The sequence below is a fragment of the Rhineura floridana genome, chromosome 3 (genome assembly GCF_030035675.1).
Source record: "Rhineura floridana isolate rRhiFlo1 chromosome 3, rRhiFlo1.hap2, whole genome shotgun sequence".
NCBI lineage: Eukaryota > Metazoa > Chordata > Lepidosauria > Squamata > Rhineuridae > Rhineura > Rhineura floridana.
This window is the reverse complement of record NC_084482.1, coordinates 205,931,276-205,946,081: the sequence shown is the minus strand read 5'-3', so window position 1 is coordinate 205,946,081 and position 14,806 is coordinate 205,931,276. Positions and strand designations below refer to the sequence as shown.

General features: G+C 47.4%; 1 protein-coding gene across 4 annotated transcripts; it reads left to right on the top strand.

The window, feature by feature from the left end:
- Positions 1-358: 358 nt before the first annotated feature.
- On the top strand, positions 359-14,606 carry LOC133381313 (zinc finger and SCAN domain-containing protein 16-like). 4 transcript variants are annotated; one of them, XM_061620289.1, is made up of 4 exons: positions 359-497; positions 2,631-3,453; positions 3,907-4,030; positions 12,689-14,606. In XM_061620289.1, exons 2-4 carry the CDS (start codon positions 2,719-2,721, stop codon positions 13,411-13,413), a joined length of 1,584 nt encoding a protein of 527 aa, XP_061476273.1. In that variant the 5' UTR covers positions 359-497; positions 2,631-2,718; the 3' UTR covers positions 13,414-14,606. The 4 variants fall into 4 exon arrangements, with proteins under 4 accessions (XP_061476273.1, XP_061476272.1, XP_061476271.1 ...); XM_061620288.1 differs by having other exon boundaries at positions 2,608-3,453; XM_061620287.1 differs by having other exon boundaries at positions 2,605-3,453.
- The last annotated feature ends 200 nt before the right edge of the window (positions 14,607-14,806 follow it).

The window sequence follows — 14,806 nt, the reverse complement described above, 5'->3', positions numbered from 1 at the left end:
CAGCATCCTGTTCTCACAGTGGCCACCCAGATGCCCCAATGGGAAGCCCCCCCCCCCATGGCCGGACTACTCCTCTCTTCACACTCTTGTGTAAAGAGAAAAGTTTGGGGTGATGGGCACTCCAGCTGGTCTCCATAGCCCTTGTAAATGCCTAACTGTGCCATCATCTGGAGCGGGCCCCAGGAAGTAAAGGTGGTCAGATCAGTCAATCAATCAGAGACGCAGCGGGCAAACCTCCCTTTTATGATCACGCAGGAGCCTTTCTGGTTCGGGAATCGGAGGGTTAAACTGACAAAGGCTCCTTTTATTCCTAGAGAGGACAGAGGAAGTAGGAATGATGGCGAAGGGAGGGGGCGAGTCCAAAAATAAATAAATAAATAACCTACTACAGAGAAAATACTCCCCACCCCCCGCGGTGAATGGAATTGATTCGGGTTTGAACTTCCCTGCAGCTCAGTCAGCGAACAGGCTCCGGATGTAAAGGGAGGCGTGGCGAGGTGAGCGTACAAAGAGTGAAGGGGCGATGCATCTGGGAGGGAAAGGTGCAGTCCCAGCAGCAGACTGAGGCTGCAATCCTAGTGGGAGGTCGACATAGCGTTATTCACTTTTCCTCCAAGGAGCTCCTCCAAGATAGCATCCCCCTCCCCTCCGGGTTTTATCGGCAGCAGTTAGTTGTAGTAGTTAGAAATGGAACATCCACAGAGATGACTTTTTGGTAGGAGTGACTGGGCTGCAAAAGACCCTGCCTGTATTCATACTTGCTTTTTAAGTTTATATCCCACCTTTTCCTCCAAGGAGCTCAAGGAGAAATTCACGTTTCTTCTAGAGCAGCCTTTCCCAACTAGTGGGCCATCAGATGTTGTTGGACCACAACTCCCATCAGCCTCAGCCAGCATTGCCAATGGTCAGGAAAAATGGGAATTGTGGTCCAACAACATCTGGTGGCCCACTAGTTGGGAAAGGCTGTTCTAGAGGGTCATTTCACCGTTACAAAGAGCCCTGCATCTGGGTCAGGTCAATGGCCCACCTAGTCCAGCATCGTGCTCTCATGGTGGCCAACCAGACCACGGGTGGTGACGGGGAGAGGAGAGGATTCCCTTTCCACAACCCCTGCGTGGCTTGCAACATAGGAACTGGTTCATCGAGCTCAGTGTTGGCCACACCGGCTGGTAGTGGCTCTCCAGGGTTTCAGGCAGGGAGCTCTTTCCTAGCCTGACTTGGAGCTGCAGGTGATTGAACCTGGGAACTTATGCATGCAAAGCATTTGTTCTGCCTCTGAGCTTTGGCCCTTCCCCGAAGTTGCAAGTGTTGCCTGGTGCTGCAGGTTCAATCCCTGACATCTCCAGGTAGGACTCCGAGAGAACCCTGTTTGAAATCCCAGAGAGCTGCTGCCTGTCAGTGTAGAGAATCATGCGTAAATGATCTGACCCTGGGAAGCTGGGTGCAGGATGTGGTGTTTTAATTTTCCACAATTCCCTCAGTGTAGCATTGCTCTATAGCATTGTGGGACATTAAAACTGAGTCAGCTGGGAGCATGATGACTGAAAGACAACCACCACCAAATCATGCCACAGTGTTTTTATTAAAAAGGAAGGCTAAACATGTAGCGAACTCGAGCGCTGAATGCCGCGTGTAGCAAAATGAAGCCACTGAGGTCACATCCACACCATACATTTAAAGCACATGGCGTTCCCCAAAGAATCCTGGGAACTGTAGTTTCCTCACAAAGCTACAATTCCCAGCAGCCTGCATAAGTGACAGGTCCGAGGATTCTTTTAGAATGTACTTTGAAATGTACTTTGAGGGTATGGTGTGGATGTGACCTGGGAAACGAGAGGAAAGTATTGGCGTGCTTCGAGGAATCCCAAATATTTGAAATTTGTTTTGAACTGCTTTTAATGTTGTATTTGAAATGGTTGTAACCTGCCCTTGGACCTTAGGGTGAAGGATGGGTGGTAGCAGTAGTAGTAATAATAATAATTTCATTTATTACTTCTCCTGAGGCATCCCAACGCAATTTGCAATATAATGAAGCGTATATAAAACAGTAACATGTATAAAAACATTTTTTAAGTATAACTATAATAACAGCTTAAACCATCAACAGCACATACGTAAAATCAATTCAAATACAAGACAGACACCAACTGGGATAAAGATTTTGGAAAGCTTTTTGAAAGTAAGAAATTTATGATTATTTATTAGAGGGTTGTTGTTTTTTTTTAAAAAAAATTAAGCCGCCTACAAACCTTGGTGAATGAAGGAAGGAATGAAAGTTTGCATAAGTACAAAAAAAAATTGTTAGAGAAAACAACCACCGAGGGGACATCCCAACCCAAAACAGCCTTGTGAGGACTGAGCATGCTGAGTGGCCGTGGAATATTCCGTGTCTGTTGAGGCAGGGGATTGAAAACCAGGGGAAGGTGGGAGAACAGAATGGAATCTCCTAGAGGAGGGCATGACTGCCTGAAACCCTAAATGGGAGTACTCCATGCATTAACATTTTGTTGCAGATCTTATGTGCCTTGCATATACTTTGGATACAGCAATTATATGTAAAAATGATTTCTTTTTTTCTTCTTTACATTTCTCTTCCCTACGGAGGAGCCCACTGTGCTGGTTTCTGAAAGACTGAAGCTTCCTGAACACCCCTTTTTTATTCTAGAATTTTTCACTCCCCAAACTTTTATATACTGTGGGGGCTGCTTGTGAGTCAAAATGGCGGAACAAGGGCCAGCAGGCCTTTCACCAGGGGCGGAATCACACAGAGAAGGAAAAGTTCTCCATGGAAACCAGGCTGGGAGTATCAGACAATTTTTGCAAAGGATACCTCTAGGCCAGGTTAAACAAGAACCGGATGAGGGCCTGCTCCAGCATTGGGAAGCCCAGTGGCAGGAGTTCCTGAGGAAAATGGAGTCTCCTCACTCAGACTGGGGGATCCCACAGTTGCCAGAGGAGTCCATGCCCTGGGTGGACACAAAGGGCTTTTTGGCCTCCTTCGAGCAAGTAGCGAAAGCCTGCCGGTGGCCCAGGGAAGAGTGGGTGGCCCGACTCCTGCCGGCCCTCAGTGGAGAAGCCGAGCGGTCCTTTATTGGTCTGGATGCAAGTGACAGAGAGGATTATGGGAAGGTGAAGATGGCCATCTTGAGAGGGGACACCATGAGCAGGGAGGAGCAGCGTCAGCGCTTCAGGTCCTTCTGCTACCAGGCGGCCGAGGGGCCAAGAGGGGCTTATAGTCGACTCCAGGAGCTTTGCCAGGGTTGGCTGAAGGTGGAGAGGCACTCCAAAGAGCAGATCCTGGAGCTGCTGATCCTGGAGCAGTTCCTGACCATCCTGCCACTGGAGATCCAGAGCTGGGTGAGGGAACGTGGTCCTGAGTCCTGCACTCAGGCGGTGGCCCTGGCTGAGGATTTCCTGAAGATGCAACAAGAGGCTGAGAGACTGGAAAAGGAGGTAAAGGCCCTTGTCATCCTGATATTTGGTTGTGGCTGGTTCTGACAGAAGGTGGGCTGATTTCCCTGCCCATCCCAGTGTAGAAAAAGTATTGGAGTATTTCTTGGACTGAAGTAGCTTAACCACAGTTCTCCATAGCCCTGATCACTTGACGGTTAGACTACTTTAATGTGCTCTATGTGGGGCTTCTGTTGAAGACTATTCAGGAGTTGCAGCTGGTGCAGAACACCTCTGAGAGAGTTTTGAGCAGTGTAGCTAGATGGAATCATTTAAAAGTTTCTCCTGAATGTTAACAATGAGGGAGACAGACGCACGTCACCAAGGAGGGCATTCCACAAACAGGGAGTCACCACTGAGAAGGCCCTGTCGGGGGGGGAGGTCAACACCATCTGGGTAGTAACCAGTGGCTGCACCACCACTCTTCCACGACAGGATTCCTCTTTGCTGTTCCAGGTGTCATATGAGAATGCAGCTGGGAGTGCCTCCGTGGTAGGCCAAGCTCTGTCTGGTGTCAAGCAGGTGCCGCTGTGCATGGAGACCAAGCAGGAAGATGATGACAGAGAGGCCCTCCTGTTTGGTAAGGGAGGGATGTGACGTTTTTGAGCCTGAGTTCTAGGATGCTCCCAGACTCCTTCCCAGATTGTGGCTTTTCCTCTTCCATAACAGTGGTCCATAGCTATTATCTCTGTTATGAAACTATAGAGTCTTTGAAAGGGGGAGGCCACCATCCAGCCTTCTGGGTGAGGGGAAATGCAAAAAAACCCCAACCCACACACCAGAGCTGACCCTGAGATTCTCCTAACACTGTTTGTTATTTCACTAACATGCTTCGACCCATGACAGGAACAAATAAGTGGGACTGGCAACAAAACGTTGTAGTGAGGAATGCACCTGTTCAGGTTGCCTGCCAGCCACCTAGCTTTGCTCTCTTCTGCAATACTCCATTCCATTCCCTCTCCTGTTTTCCTCCCCTCTTCCCCCAAACAGTCAGCATTTTGTGCTGATTGAGCATGCTGAGTCTTCATTGGCATGTTTGGTTTTCCACTTCCCCAAATATTTTATGTACTTCTGCAAGCCTTGGGCTTCCCCCAACTCTGCTGACATTTCCCTCATAGGAAGCTGCCTTATCCTGAGCTTGGGAAACTGTGGTTTGTTCGCAATGGGATTACCAGCACGCAAGTGGGACCTAAAACAAATTGTGAATCAAAATGTTACAGTGTGGAATACTGCTACAGTTTTCTGCTCCCCGCCTTCCAACAGTCTGTCGCCGTTCCATGGCGACTGTGCATGCTCAGTCCTTAGGGTCGTCCCCTTAGGGTCTTTTCTAAAGTTTTTTGGTACTTTTGCAAAATTTTGGATTCCTCCAAGTCCGATGATGCCCCTTCCTGGTGTATGGATGGTGCTGTTTTGGCTATGTAAGCAGCGGCACTCACAGCCTGAACATTGGAAATAGGGGGAATGAAACAAGAAGGTGCCTTACACCAAGACAGACCACTGGTCCATCCAGCACAGAACGGTGTATGTTGATTGGCAGCGACTCTCCAGGGTCTCAGACAGAGAGGTCTCTCCCGTCTCCTTTTGGTGATGCCAGATATTGAACCTTGGAACATTTTGCATGCAAAGCAGGTCCTGTATCAACAAACCACGATGCTGCAACATCGCTTGATCCTGGCTTGTTTTCACTAACCGTACTTAGTTAAAACTAGAGATGGGTGAATCTGTCAATTTCGATTTCTCATTTTTCTAATCTTAAATTCAGTTCTCCACATTTCCACAACCGTTTTTTTTTAGAAGTCCTCATGAAGATGCATTAGCGTTTTAGCGCGAACGTCTCCCAGTGTACACATTTTTGAATGCAGGTTTGCCTAATGTGCATGTTTCTGCAAAATAAAATTACCCAACGTAATGCATTCTTGTATGCTTTTATCGCTCGTATATACATTTTTATGCACACTTTAGCCTAGTACATGCACTTTTGTACACATTACGTGGCTGGTGAGCTGCACTGCAAAATTCGCAGAAGTGCAAATTTCAAAAGAAATTCAAAAGAAATTGTGTTTTGGTTTGCATATTGCTTTGAAAAGGGCGAATTAGGTAGATTTGCCTTGAAATGCAAACCAAATCGAGTATCTCCCCCTCCTTAGTTAATACTGACCACAACTTGGGGTCTTGATGCATCTCATGTAGTTTTCTGCCAGAACTCCTCATGGTTTTCTGCTAGATTTCATTGATACCACCTGACAACAGCATTTCTTTACTGCAGGAGTGGGGAACCTCAGCTGTAGCTGATGGGAACTACAACTCCCATCAACCTCAGCAAGCATGGCCAATGGCCAGCGATGAGAATGGGAATTGTAGTTCAGCAACATCTGGAGGGCCAAAGGTTTTCCACACCTGCTTTATCAGATGCCCATTTTCATATGGGGGGAAACTTTCCATCAACCTGTCCTCCCATTCTCATCACCTTTGTTTCTTGCTTTTACGTCCCCTGTCCCCCTGCAGTCCAGGGAGTAAGTGATATTGGGGTTTTCTTGTTTCTCCAGGAGGTCAACGGTTGTTGACTGTAGTGGGGGAGAAGCATACTCCAGAAGATTCAGAACAAGCGGGGCCATGTGGTACAGCAACAGCAAGTGCAGAAGACCAGGGCTGCAAGCAGGCAGATGCTTCCAAGAATCAATACACAGCACAGGTTCAGCAGGAAATCCATCCAGAAGAGAGAGTGAGCAGGCCCACTCCTTCCGGAGAAGGTTACATGGACCTTGGAGGTGTCACCATCCAGCAAAGAGCACATATTGGTAAGAGACAAAACGCCTACGGTGCTTATGGGAAGAGCTTCGGCCATAGCTCCTGCACCGCCAAGTACAAGCGGTTGTGCAAGAGAGGAAAACCCCACAAATGCTTGGTGTGCGGGAAGTGCTTCCTCTACAGTTCGGGGCTGGCCACTCACCAACGGATCCACACCGGGGAGAAGCCGTATGTGTGCTCAGAGTGCGGGAAGACCTTCATCTGCAGCTCAGACCGTAATCGCCACCAGCGGACTCACACGGAGGAGAAGCCCTACGAGTGCTCGGAATGTGGGAAGAGATTCCGCCAGCGGTTCAGCCTCAGCAGGCACCGCAGGATCCACGCAGGTGAGGACCCATACGTGCGCTCGGACCGCGGGGAGAGCCCTGTCGTGACCTGAGGCCTCCCCGCTACGGCAGAGGAAACCCTCGCAGGACAGAAGACATCTCCACAAACGGACTAGGTGGGGAAAAATTGGTTGATAGAGAAAGAGAAAAAACACAGGAAGCTGCCTTATACCGCGTCAGACCATTGTTCCACCTAGTTCAGTTGTGTCTACAGTGACTCACTGCAGCTCTTCAAAGTTTCCGGACTGGAACATTTCCGGCCCAACTTGGAGATGCAGAGGATTGAATTGGAGACTTTCTGAATGCAAAGCAGATGCTGTACCTCTGAGCTATGACCCTTCCTTATATTTAAGATTTCATCCACAGCACTGATGGGAACGTAGGAAACGGCCTTAGAATGAGCTAGGCCACTCGTACATCTAGCTCAGTTTCACCTACACTGACTGGTAGCAGCTCTCCAGGATTTCAGGCATGGGACATTCCGGCCTGGAGATGTTGGGGACTGAACCTGGGATCTTTTGCATAACAGAACAATAGCTCTTTCAAGCCCCCCACCCTGCACTGAGTTGCCTGACTAACTGGACACAATGTTGAAGAAAATAGTTTTCCTTCTTTTTTTGTCTTTTCAAAGGTTGTGCTGATCCTGCATGCTATAATAGAGAACTCCTTCTCCAAGTGTGCAGTCTTAGGTAGCCAAAATGGCACTCTCAACACACAAGAAGGGAAGTATGGCTAGGTTTGGGGTGGGGGGAACCCAAATATTGCAGAAGTGCAAAAAAGATGGGGGGAAACTTTGGTGGGAGGGGTACACCCCAAAACACCTCAATGAGGACTGAGCAGGGTCAATTGGCACAGAATGGTGGTTGATTTTTGGAGGTGCCAGGGACGGAATGGAGTACCATGAAAGAGGGCATGGCTGGCTGGAACATTGAACAGGAACATTTTATACTGTAATGTTTTGTTGCTGGTCCTGGTTGTTTTTACTTTAGTTCTGTTTTTAATAAATATTTATTCCATACACCCCCAACTACTCATATATTTTGTTTGGTCAGGAATTAGTTGTGTCTTTTTAGGAGACTGGGGCGGGTGGGAGAAGTGGGGAGTTAACCCAGTTTCCTGAGCTTTCCCAATTTATTTATTTATTTAATTTAATTTATATACCGCCCTAAGCCAAAAAGGCTGTCTGGGCGGTGTACATAGAGGATGTACATACCAGCAAGGCCTCCACCGCTGTAGCTCCCTCTCCTTCATTCTCCTGCCCCTGCTCTTGCAAGGTGAATCAGGAGGGGCAACCAGAGAGAGCCTGGGGTGGAAAAGGTGTGGCACTCCAGACGTTGGTGGATTCCCATCAGCCCCAGCCAGCATGGTCAATGGTTAGGGATGATGGGAGCTAGGGGGTCCAGTGACAGCTGGAGAGGGCTGCAAGTTCCCCACACCAATACCGGCTCTCGGCAACATTGCCTTGCTGAAGGAGTGAGAACCTCTTGCCCAAGGGCCGAATGCAGCTTTCCGGCCTCTCTATCTTTCCTGGCCATGCCCTTCCCCAACTTCACACGCCAAGGGCTGGAATGTACCTTTGAATTCTGATCATGCCTCTTGTTTGCTTGGGCTGAGGACAGAGAGGAGAGTGTGAGTGTGTGTCGAAACTAGCCTGCTGTGCAAAGGTAAAATTGACACTTGTTGCCCCGCCCACTTTTGCCTCTGTGCCCGTCCACCACAGGGATGTGGCCCTCGGAAGGTTGCCCAGAAGGGATTGCGGCCCTCTTACTGAAGAAAGTCCCCCCCCCGCTTTAAATACTCCTGGCAGGACGTTCAGGATGGACCAAAGGAAGTCCTCGTTGGCACAGTGTGGTAGTCATTTATGGAATGCCACTTCAGAATGCAGGAGTTCTGCTGAATCGGGATACAAGCTCTTGGGCTTTCCTGCTGCTTCTGGCTAGGCCAGAGAGAGAATGTGAGGCATGCCTGTTACCATGATGCCCACGACCATGTTGTCTGCTTTTTCCTCCAGGCCACCCTCCCTTGAGGCCTCCCCCATTCCCTTCACAGAGCTACAGTTTTCACAGTTCCCTTGGAAGGGAAAATAATTGTTAAAGCAATCTAGGAAGTGTAGCTCTGTGAGAAGAGGGGTCTCCGAACAACGCTCAGCACCTTTGACAAACCATAGTTCCCAGGATTCTTTGGGGGAAGCGAGGACTGTTTGAAGTGGGATAATACTGCTTTAACTGGATAGCATGAATGTGACCTTATGTGGGAGTAAGCCCCCTTGAACGCAATGGGGTTAGTAGGCTGTGTTTCCATGCTGGGGAGAACTCTTGAAAGGCTAGTGTGAAAAAGCAGGCTACTGGCCTCTTGGCAGGCTCATAAATAGATGTTCGGGCTAGTTACTCTTTTGTGGACTTGTGTGGCATAGTGGTTAGAGTGTTGGACTACAACCTGGGAGACCAGGGTTCGAATCCCCACACAGCCATGAAGCTCCCTGGGTAACCTTGGGCCAGTCACTGCCTCTCAGCCTCAGAGGAAGGCAGTGGTAAAACCACCTTGAATACTGCTTACCATGAAAACCCTATTCATAGGGTCACCATAAGTTGGGATCAACATGAAGGCAGTCCAATTCCATTTTTTTACAAGGTACAAGGATGAGGCCTCACAGAGGTCTCAATTCAGAATGCAGCTGTGAGTTCGCATGTTTTTGTTTTTTAAACATCCAACTTATAGATAACCTAGAATGTTGGGGGAAAGGGTTTTTACCTGACAGGCTAGTTTTCTATGTGCAGGCATTAAGATCTTTTTTGTGGGGACATGGAGGAACATTCCATTGTATGAGCCCCCCCCCCCGAGCAATGGCCTGTGACTTGGATTTCTTTAACAGAGGATTAGACAAATTCCTGGAGGGATAAGGCTCTAAACTGCTACTAGCCATGATAGCTATGTTCTACCTCCACTGTCAGAGGCAGTATGCTTCTGAATACCAGTTGCTGGAAACCACAGGAGGGGAGTGTGCTCTTGCACTCAGGTCCTGCTTGTGGGTTTCCCATTGGGGCATCTGGTTGGCCACTGTGAGAACAGGATGCTGGACTAAATAGGCCACTGGTCTCATCCAGCAGGCCTTTTCTTAGGTTCTTATGGCACTCAGTGGGCTTTATAGCAAGTGAGGATTTGAACCCTGGTCACCCAGGTCCTAGTCTGGTACTCTAACCACTACACAACATCAGCTCTCATATTGGCAGATGTCAGATTCCCAATTTTCACCCACCCCAGCCAGCATAGCTGTTGGTCAGGGATCATGGGAGTTGTAGTGCAACAACATCCAGAGGGCCGCAGGTTCCTGTCCCCTATGTTATATGGCACATCCCTGGAATGGCACCCAGCAAAAGTATCATGATGTCTGAAAGCTCTTCTGCACAAAAGTTCACCTCTTCACACTGAATTTCATCCTGCCCTGTTGGTGTTTTCTCCCCCATGTTAACTCCTTACAGTCTGGTCTGGACTTAAATTTGTCTCCTGTTCAGTAGAAAGATTTTTTAAATCTCCACTGATGATCGCTCTCTTATCTAGATCATGTAATAAAATGAAGAGCAACAATCATTTTCTTTATATGCCCTTCCTCCTCTGGCCAACGGGTCTCTAGGCAGCTTTACAGAAGCATTGAAAATCCGATTTAACATGGCATTGAAAATCCGATTTAAAAAGGATGGAAAACTGAATCTGGCCAGCAGGCCGCACCTTTATCTCTTTCCTGCATGGCTCAAGTTTGACAAGTGGATGGGGGTCACCCACCTGTCAATCGCCTGGCCTCAGGTGACCTGTTTTTGCCTGTGCAGTTCGAAACCAAACTGTATAGGCAAAGGCACAGCGCTTTGCAAGCTGCGACAATCAGCTAATTGCTGATGCTTGCGAAGTGCTGCACAATTCCCTAACTGCAGGGCATGCTATTATCCCATGAGAGCATGGCTACTGACTCACCAGAAATAAGACCATTAAATACTTGAAGGCTCCAGTGAAAAAGCAAAGCTGGCAGAAGTTTCTTTGCCACCCCCTTTCTCAAATTTGAATGAGTGCTTTAATTTCTAGATTTAGTAAAATAACAAATGGTATGTTTTCCTTGACAATAGCCACTCTTTATTGATCTTATACTGATTTATTTTATTTCTATACCACTCTCTTGCAAAACATCAGAGTGATGTACAACAGCATTAAAACATTTAAAAACACTACAAAATAATGATTAAAATGCCTGGCTCCTCAAAAAAACATTTTAAACAGCTGCATAGGCTTGAAGACAAAAATAACTTCAAGAGGTGCCTGAAAGTCAAAAGAAAGGATGCCTGCCGAATTTCTGCCAGAAAAGTGTTCCACAGCATGGGAGCAGTGACCCTAAATGCCTGACTTCTGGTTGACGCCAGTGGGGCTCCTATGACATGGGACACATCTTTAGATGGCTTTTTAAAAGTTCATGGAGGCTTTATTTTTATGTGATTCGTTTTTACATTTATATTCTGCCTTTCTTCGAAGGAGTTTGAGGTGCTGTACATGGTTCTCCCACTCCGCATTTTATTCTCACAACAACCCTGTGAGGTAGGCTAGGCTGAAAGATGGTGACTAGCCCAAGTTCACCCAGCAAGCTTCATGGCCGAGTGGGGATTTGGACCCTGGTCTCCCAGGTTCTAGTCCAGCACTCTAACCACTACACCACACTGATTATCATGGGCTACTAATCATGATGGCTATGTTCTCTAGGACAGTGGTCACCAACATGGTGCCCATGGGTGCCAGTGTGCCCATTAGTACCTCCTATGGCCCCTGCAAAAGGTTTCAGTAAATATCCCCTCAAAAACCACAATATACTTGAGACTGTTTCCTCTTCCTGCCTGCTTCCTGTTGGCATTGGCCCAGCCTCTTGTACATTGAACATGTTCCCTTAAACTTGCCCACATTTTCATTGGCTGTCAGGACTGGACACGCTTCCTCCCTTTCCATTCTGAACAGAGGAGAGGTGCAAAGAGCTTCTCTTTGTGAGTGAGTGCAGTGGTGGAAGATGTAGGTGCTTTTCAGTGATGGGGGGGCTGATGGAGAAGGAGGCATCCCCACAGAATTTTGTGGTACTGCCTCATATTCCATTCTTTTAGATGTGGCGGCCATTTTGTGTCATGCCACACACTCTTTGGCAGCCATTTTGTCACTGGCACCCACAGCACTTTCTTGTGATTCTTACATTCACAGGTGAGGGTCACATATGATAGCCACTGTGCATATGGGCAAGTCAAGTAAGAGAGTGAGAGAGAGAGAGAGGGGGGGGTGCACGCGCCTTGTACAAAGTCAAACTAATTCTTCATATAGCCCCATTTTGGCAGTGGCTCTCTAGGGTCTCTGGCAGAGAATATTTCCCATCAACCCCTGCCTGATCCTTTTAACTGGAGATGCCATTGGGGATTGAACCTGGGACCTTCTGCATGCAAAGCAGGTGCTGTACTGCTGAGCTACAGCCCCTTCCTTACATTTAAGATGGCTTCATCCAGAGCACTGATAGGAAACACTGGAAGCTGCTTTATGCACAGTCAGACCATTTGTCCAACTCGCTCAGTATTGTCTACACTGGCAGCGGCTCTTCAGGATTTCATGCAGGAGACATTCCCAGATCTACCTGTAGATGCTGAGGAATGAACCTGGGCCCTTCTGCGTGCAAAGCATGTACTTTACCACTGAGCTACCGTCCTTCCTCAGTGTGCTTGAGGTGACTTCCCTTAACATTCAACTCCTTTGTATATTTCAGAGCTTCCTAGGCCTAGCGGTGCAGACACATAACTTCTATTCTCCAACACCAGTTTGGCCTAATCCTGGGGTCACCAACCTTTGAGTGCTCATGGGTACATTTGCAGATACCCTCATCAGCACCACACGCCACAACCAAGCCATAACCTATTGGCTATAACAGGATGCTTTATCAAGCCCAATTTCAGTAGGGCAAGAGGACCCTGTGAGCTCCAGGAAAGTTCTCTGTGGACACATGTGCGCCCACAGGCCCCTCATTGACCACCCCTGGCTTAATCCCTAAATCAGCTTGTCAGTCACAGCAGGATTTGTTTTCTTTTTCATTCCTACAGATCACGGGCAAGCAAGTGGATGTGAAAAGGAAGATAATGTATTGGAAAATCTTTCACAAGTGGAACAGGACGGCGGTGTTTGGACAAGGGCCATGGCTTTCCAGGGATACGAACAGAGAACCACTTCCGGGAATCCATGCCAGCCAAAGAGGCAACAAAGAATTAGGGTTTATAAATACTGTTCCGGTGAGGAAAGCAATGCCTGCAATGAATATTGGAACCAGAAGTCACTCACTCTATCTAGGGAAGCCTTTAAAGAAGGATCAGGTCTTCCAAAACATGAAAAAGCCCAGAATTTGCAACACCAGGGCACTGTGCCTCGGAAACGCCTCAGTCACAAGTACAGCCTTATGAGACTTCAAAGGGCCCACATACTGATGAAACAGTATAAGTGTTCTGTCTGTGAGAAGAGTTTCAGTCGAAACTCGCATCTTCTCGCACATGAAAGAACCCACACAGGGGAGAAGCCACACAAGTGCTCCTACTGTGGGAAGAGCTTTAGTCACAGTGCAAATCTTATTAGACACAAAAGAATCCATACGGGGGAGAAGCCACACAAATGCTCCTACTGTGGGAAAACTTTCACACAGAGCTCTCACCTTGTCCTGCATGAGAGGATCCACACAGGGGAGAAACCATATCACTGCTCAACCTGTGAGAAGAGCTTTGCTCGCAATTCATTTCTCATTAGACATGAAAAAACCCATCAGGGAGAAAAATCATAGACACAGAAGGCTAGAGGGGCCTTCTGCGCAAGTTACAGGTTTCTGGATGACATAGTTGCAGAAGCCAGAGACATAACCCAACTTGCAGAAAAGGTTTTGTCAGAACTCACTCCTTATGGGTGAGAAAAGGACCATGGGAGAGAGAAGCCACAGGTTGTATCAGAGCATCCACCTCATTCCATGCGGCTGTCAAAGAATATGCAAACACTCCATTATAAAAGTGTTCAGTTTTGGAGCAACCAGAATTCATATTTCAGCATTATTATAACCTGCATTTCCAATGCAGCATGATCAAACTAATTACTCTCTGAAATCCAATTCAGACAGCAAAATAATCTGGGGTTTGTCACCTAATTAAAAACATTTTAATTGTTTAATAGCATGAGTTTTAATCGAATTCAATCTGCATAGGAATTAAGCAATTGTTCTGCAAGGCAGGGGGAAACACTGCCTTGGAAGAGACAGCCTGGTCACCATTACCCATGCTTTAGGAACCTGTAGGAAAGACTACTGTGATGCACTGTTTGTAGGGCTGCCTTTGAAGACCGTCAGGAATACAGCTGCAACGTCACCAACTTTGATCTGGTGCTGGGAACACATCTTACCTATGATGCACAGCTTCTCAGTCCATTTTTGGGCACAGTTCAGAATACGAACATAAAAAAAGCCCTGCTGGATGAGACCAAACGACAATCTAGTCCAACATCCTATTTCCCACATTGTCCAGCCAGATGCCTGCAGGATGCTCACATGCAGGACATGAGGACAACAGCCCACTCCCAGTGTTGTTCCCTAGTGACTGGTACCCAAGCAGCATGTGCCCTGTGATCCGGAAAGTTTCATGTAGCCACCATGTAGTAGCCATATCTTCCATAAATTTGTTACGATAGCTTTAAACTGCTCACTGCCCTCTCTAGAGGGTGCATGGCTAGGCCTATGGAGCTCTGAAATATCCAAAGGAATTATTCCACATACTGGCAGAGCATTTGCTTTGCACCCATGTTGGAAGTGTTGTGGTTTAACTCGGCTTGCACTAAAGGCTGATGTGTCTGCATGGGAAAGAGTAGACGGAGAGGAACCTCTGCTTCATAAGATGTTTTAAAGTTTTTTTAAAAAATGTTTTTAATGTTGTTTTGTCTTAATGTATTTTAAGGTCTTTTTATTATGTTTTAAAGTGTTTTTAGTGTTTCTGTTTGCCGCCCTGGGCTCCTGCCTGAAGGAAGGGTGGGGTATAAATCAAATAATAAAATAAATAATAAATAAATAAATAGACTGTCCTTTCCCTTCCAATCTATGTGGTCCTACCTTCAAGTGCTAGACTGATGCTCTTAGGGTTGCTGACCTCACTTCCTATTTCTCTCTCTCCTACTTGAGAAGAGGCCTTTTGGATCTC

What these genes read in the sequence shown, in the direction of transcription:
- LOC133381313 (XM_061620289.1), top strand. Translation starts at nt 2,719, where the DNA reads ATGGCGGAACAAGGGCCAGCAGGCCTTTCACCAGGGGCGGAATCACAC. An exon ending in CTGAGAGACTGGAAAAGGAG is followed by an intron (nt 3,454 to 3,906) that starts GTAAAGGCCCTT and finishes TTGCTGTTCCAG; the next exon opens with GTGTCATATGAGAATGCAGC. An exon ending in CAGAGAGGCCCTCCTGTTTG is followed by an intron (nt 4,031 to 12,688) that starts GTAAGGGAGGGA and finishes TCATTCCTACAG; the next exon opens with ATCACGGGCAAGCAAGTGGA.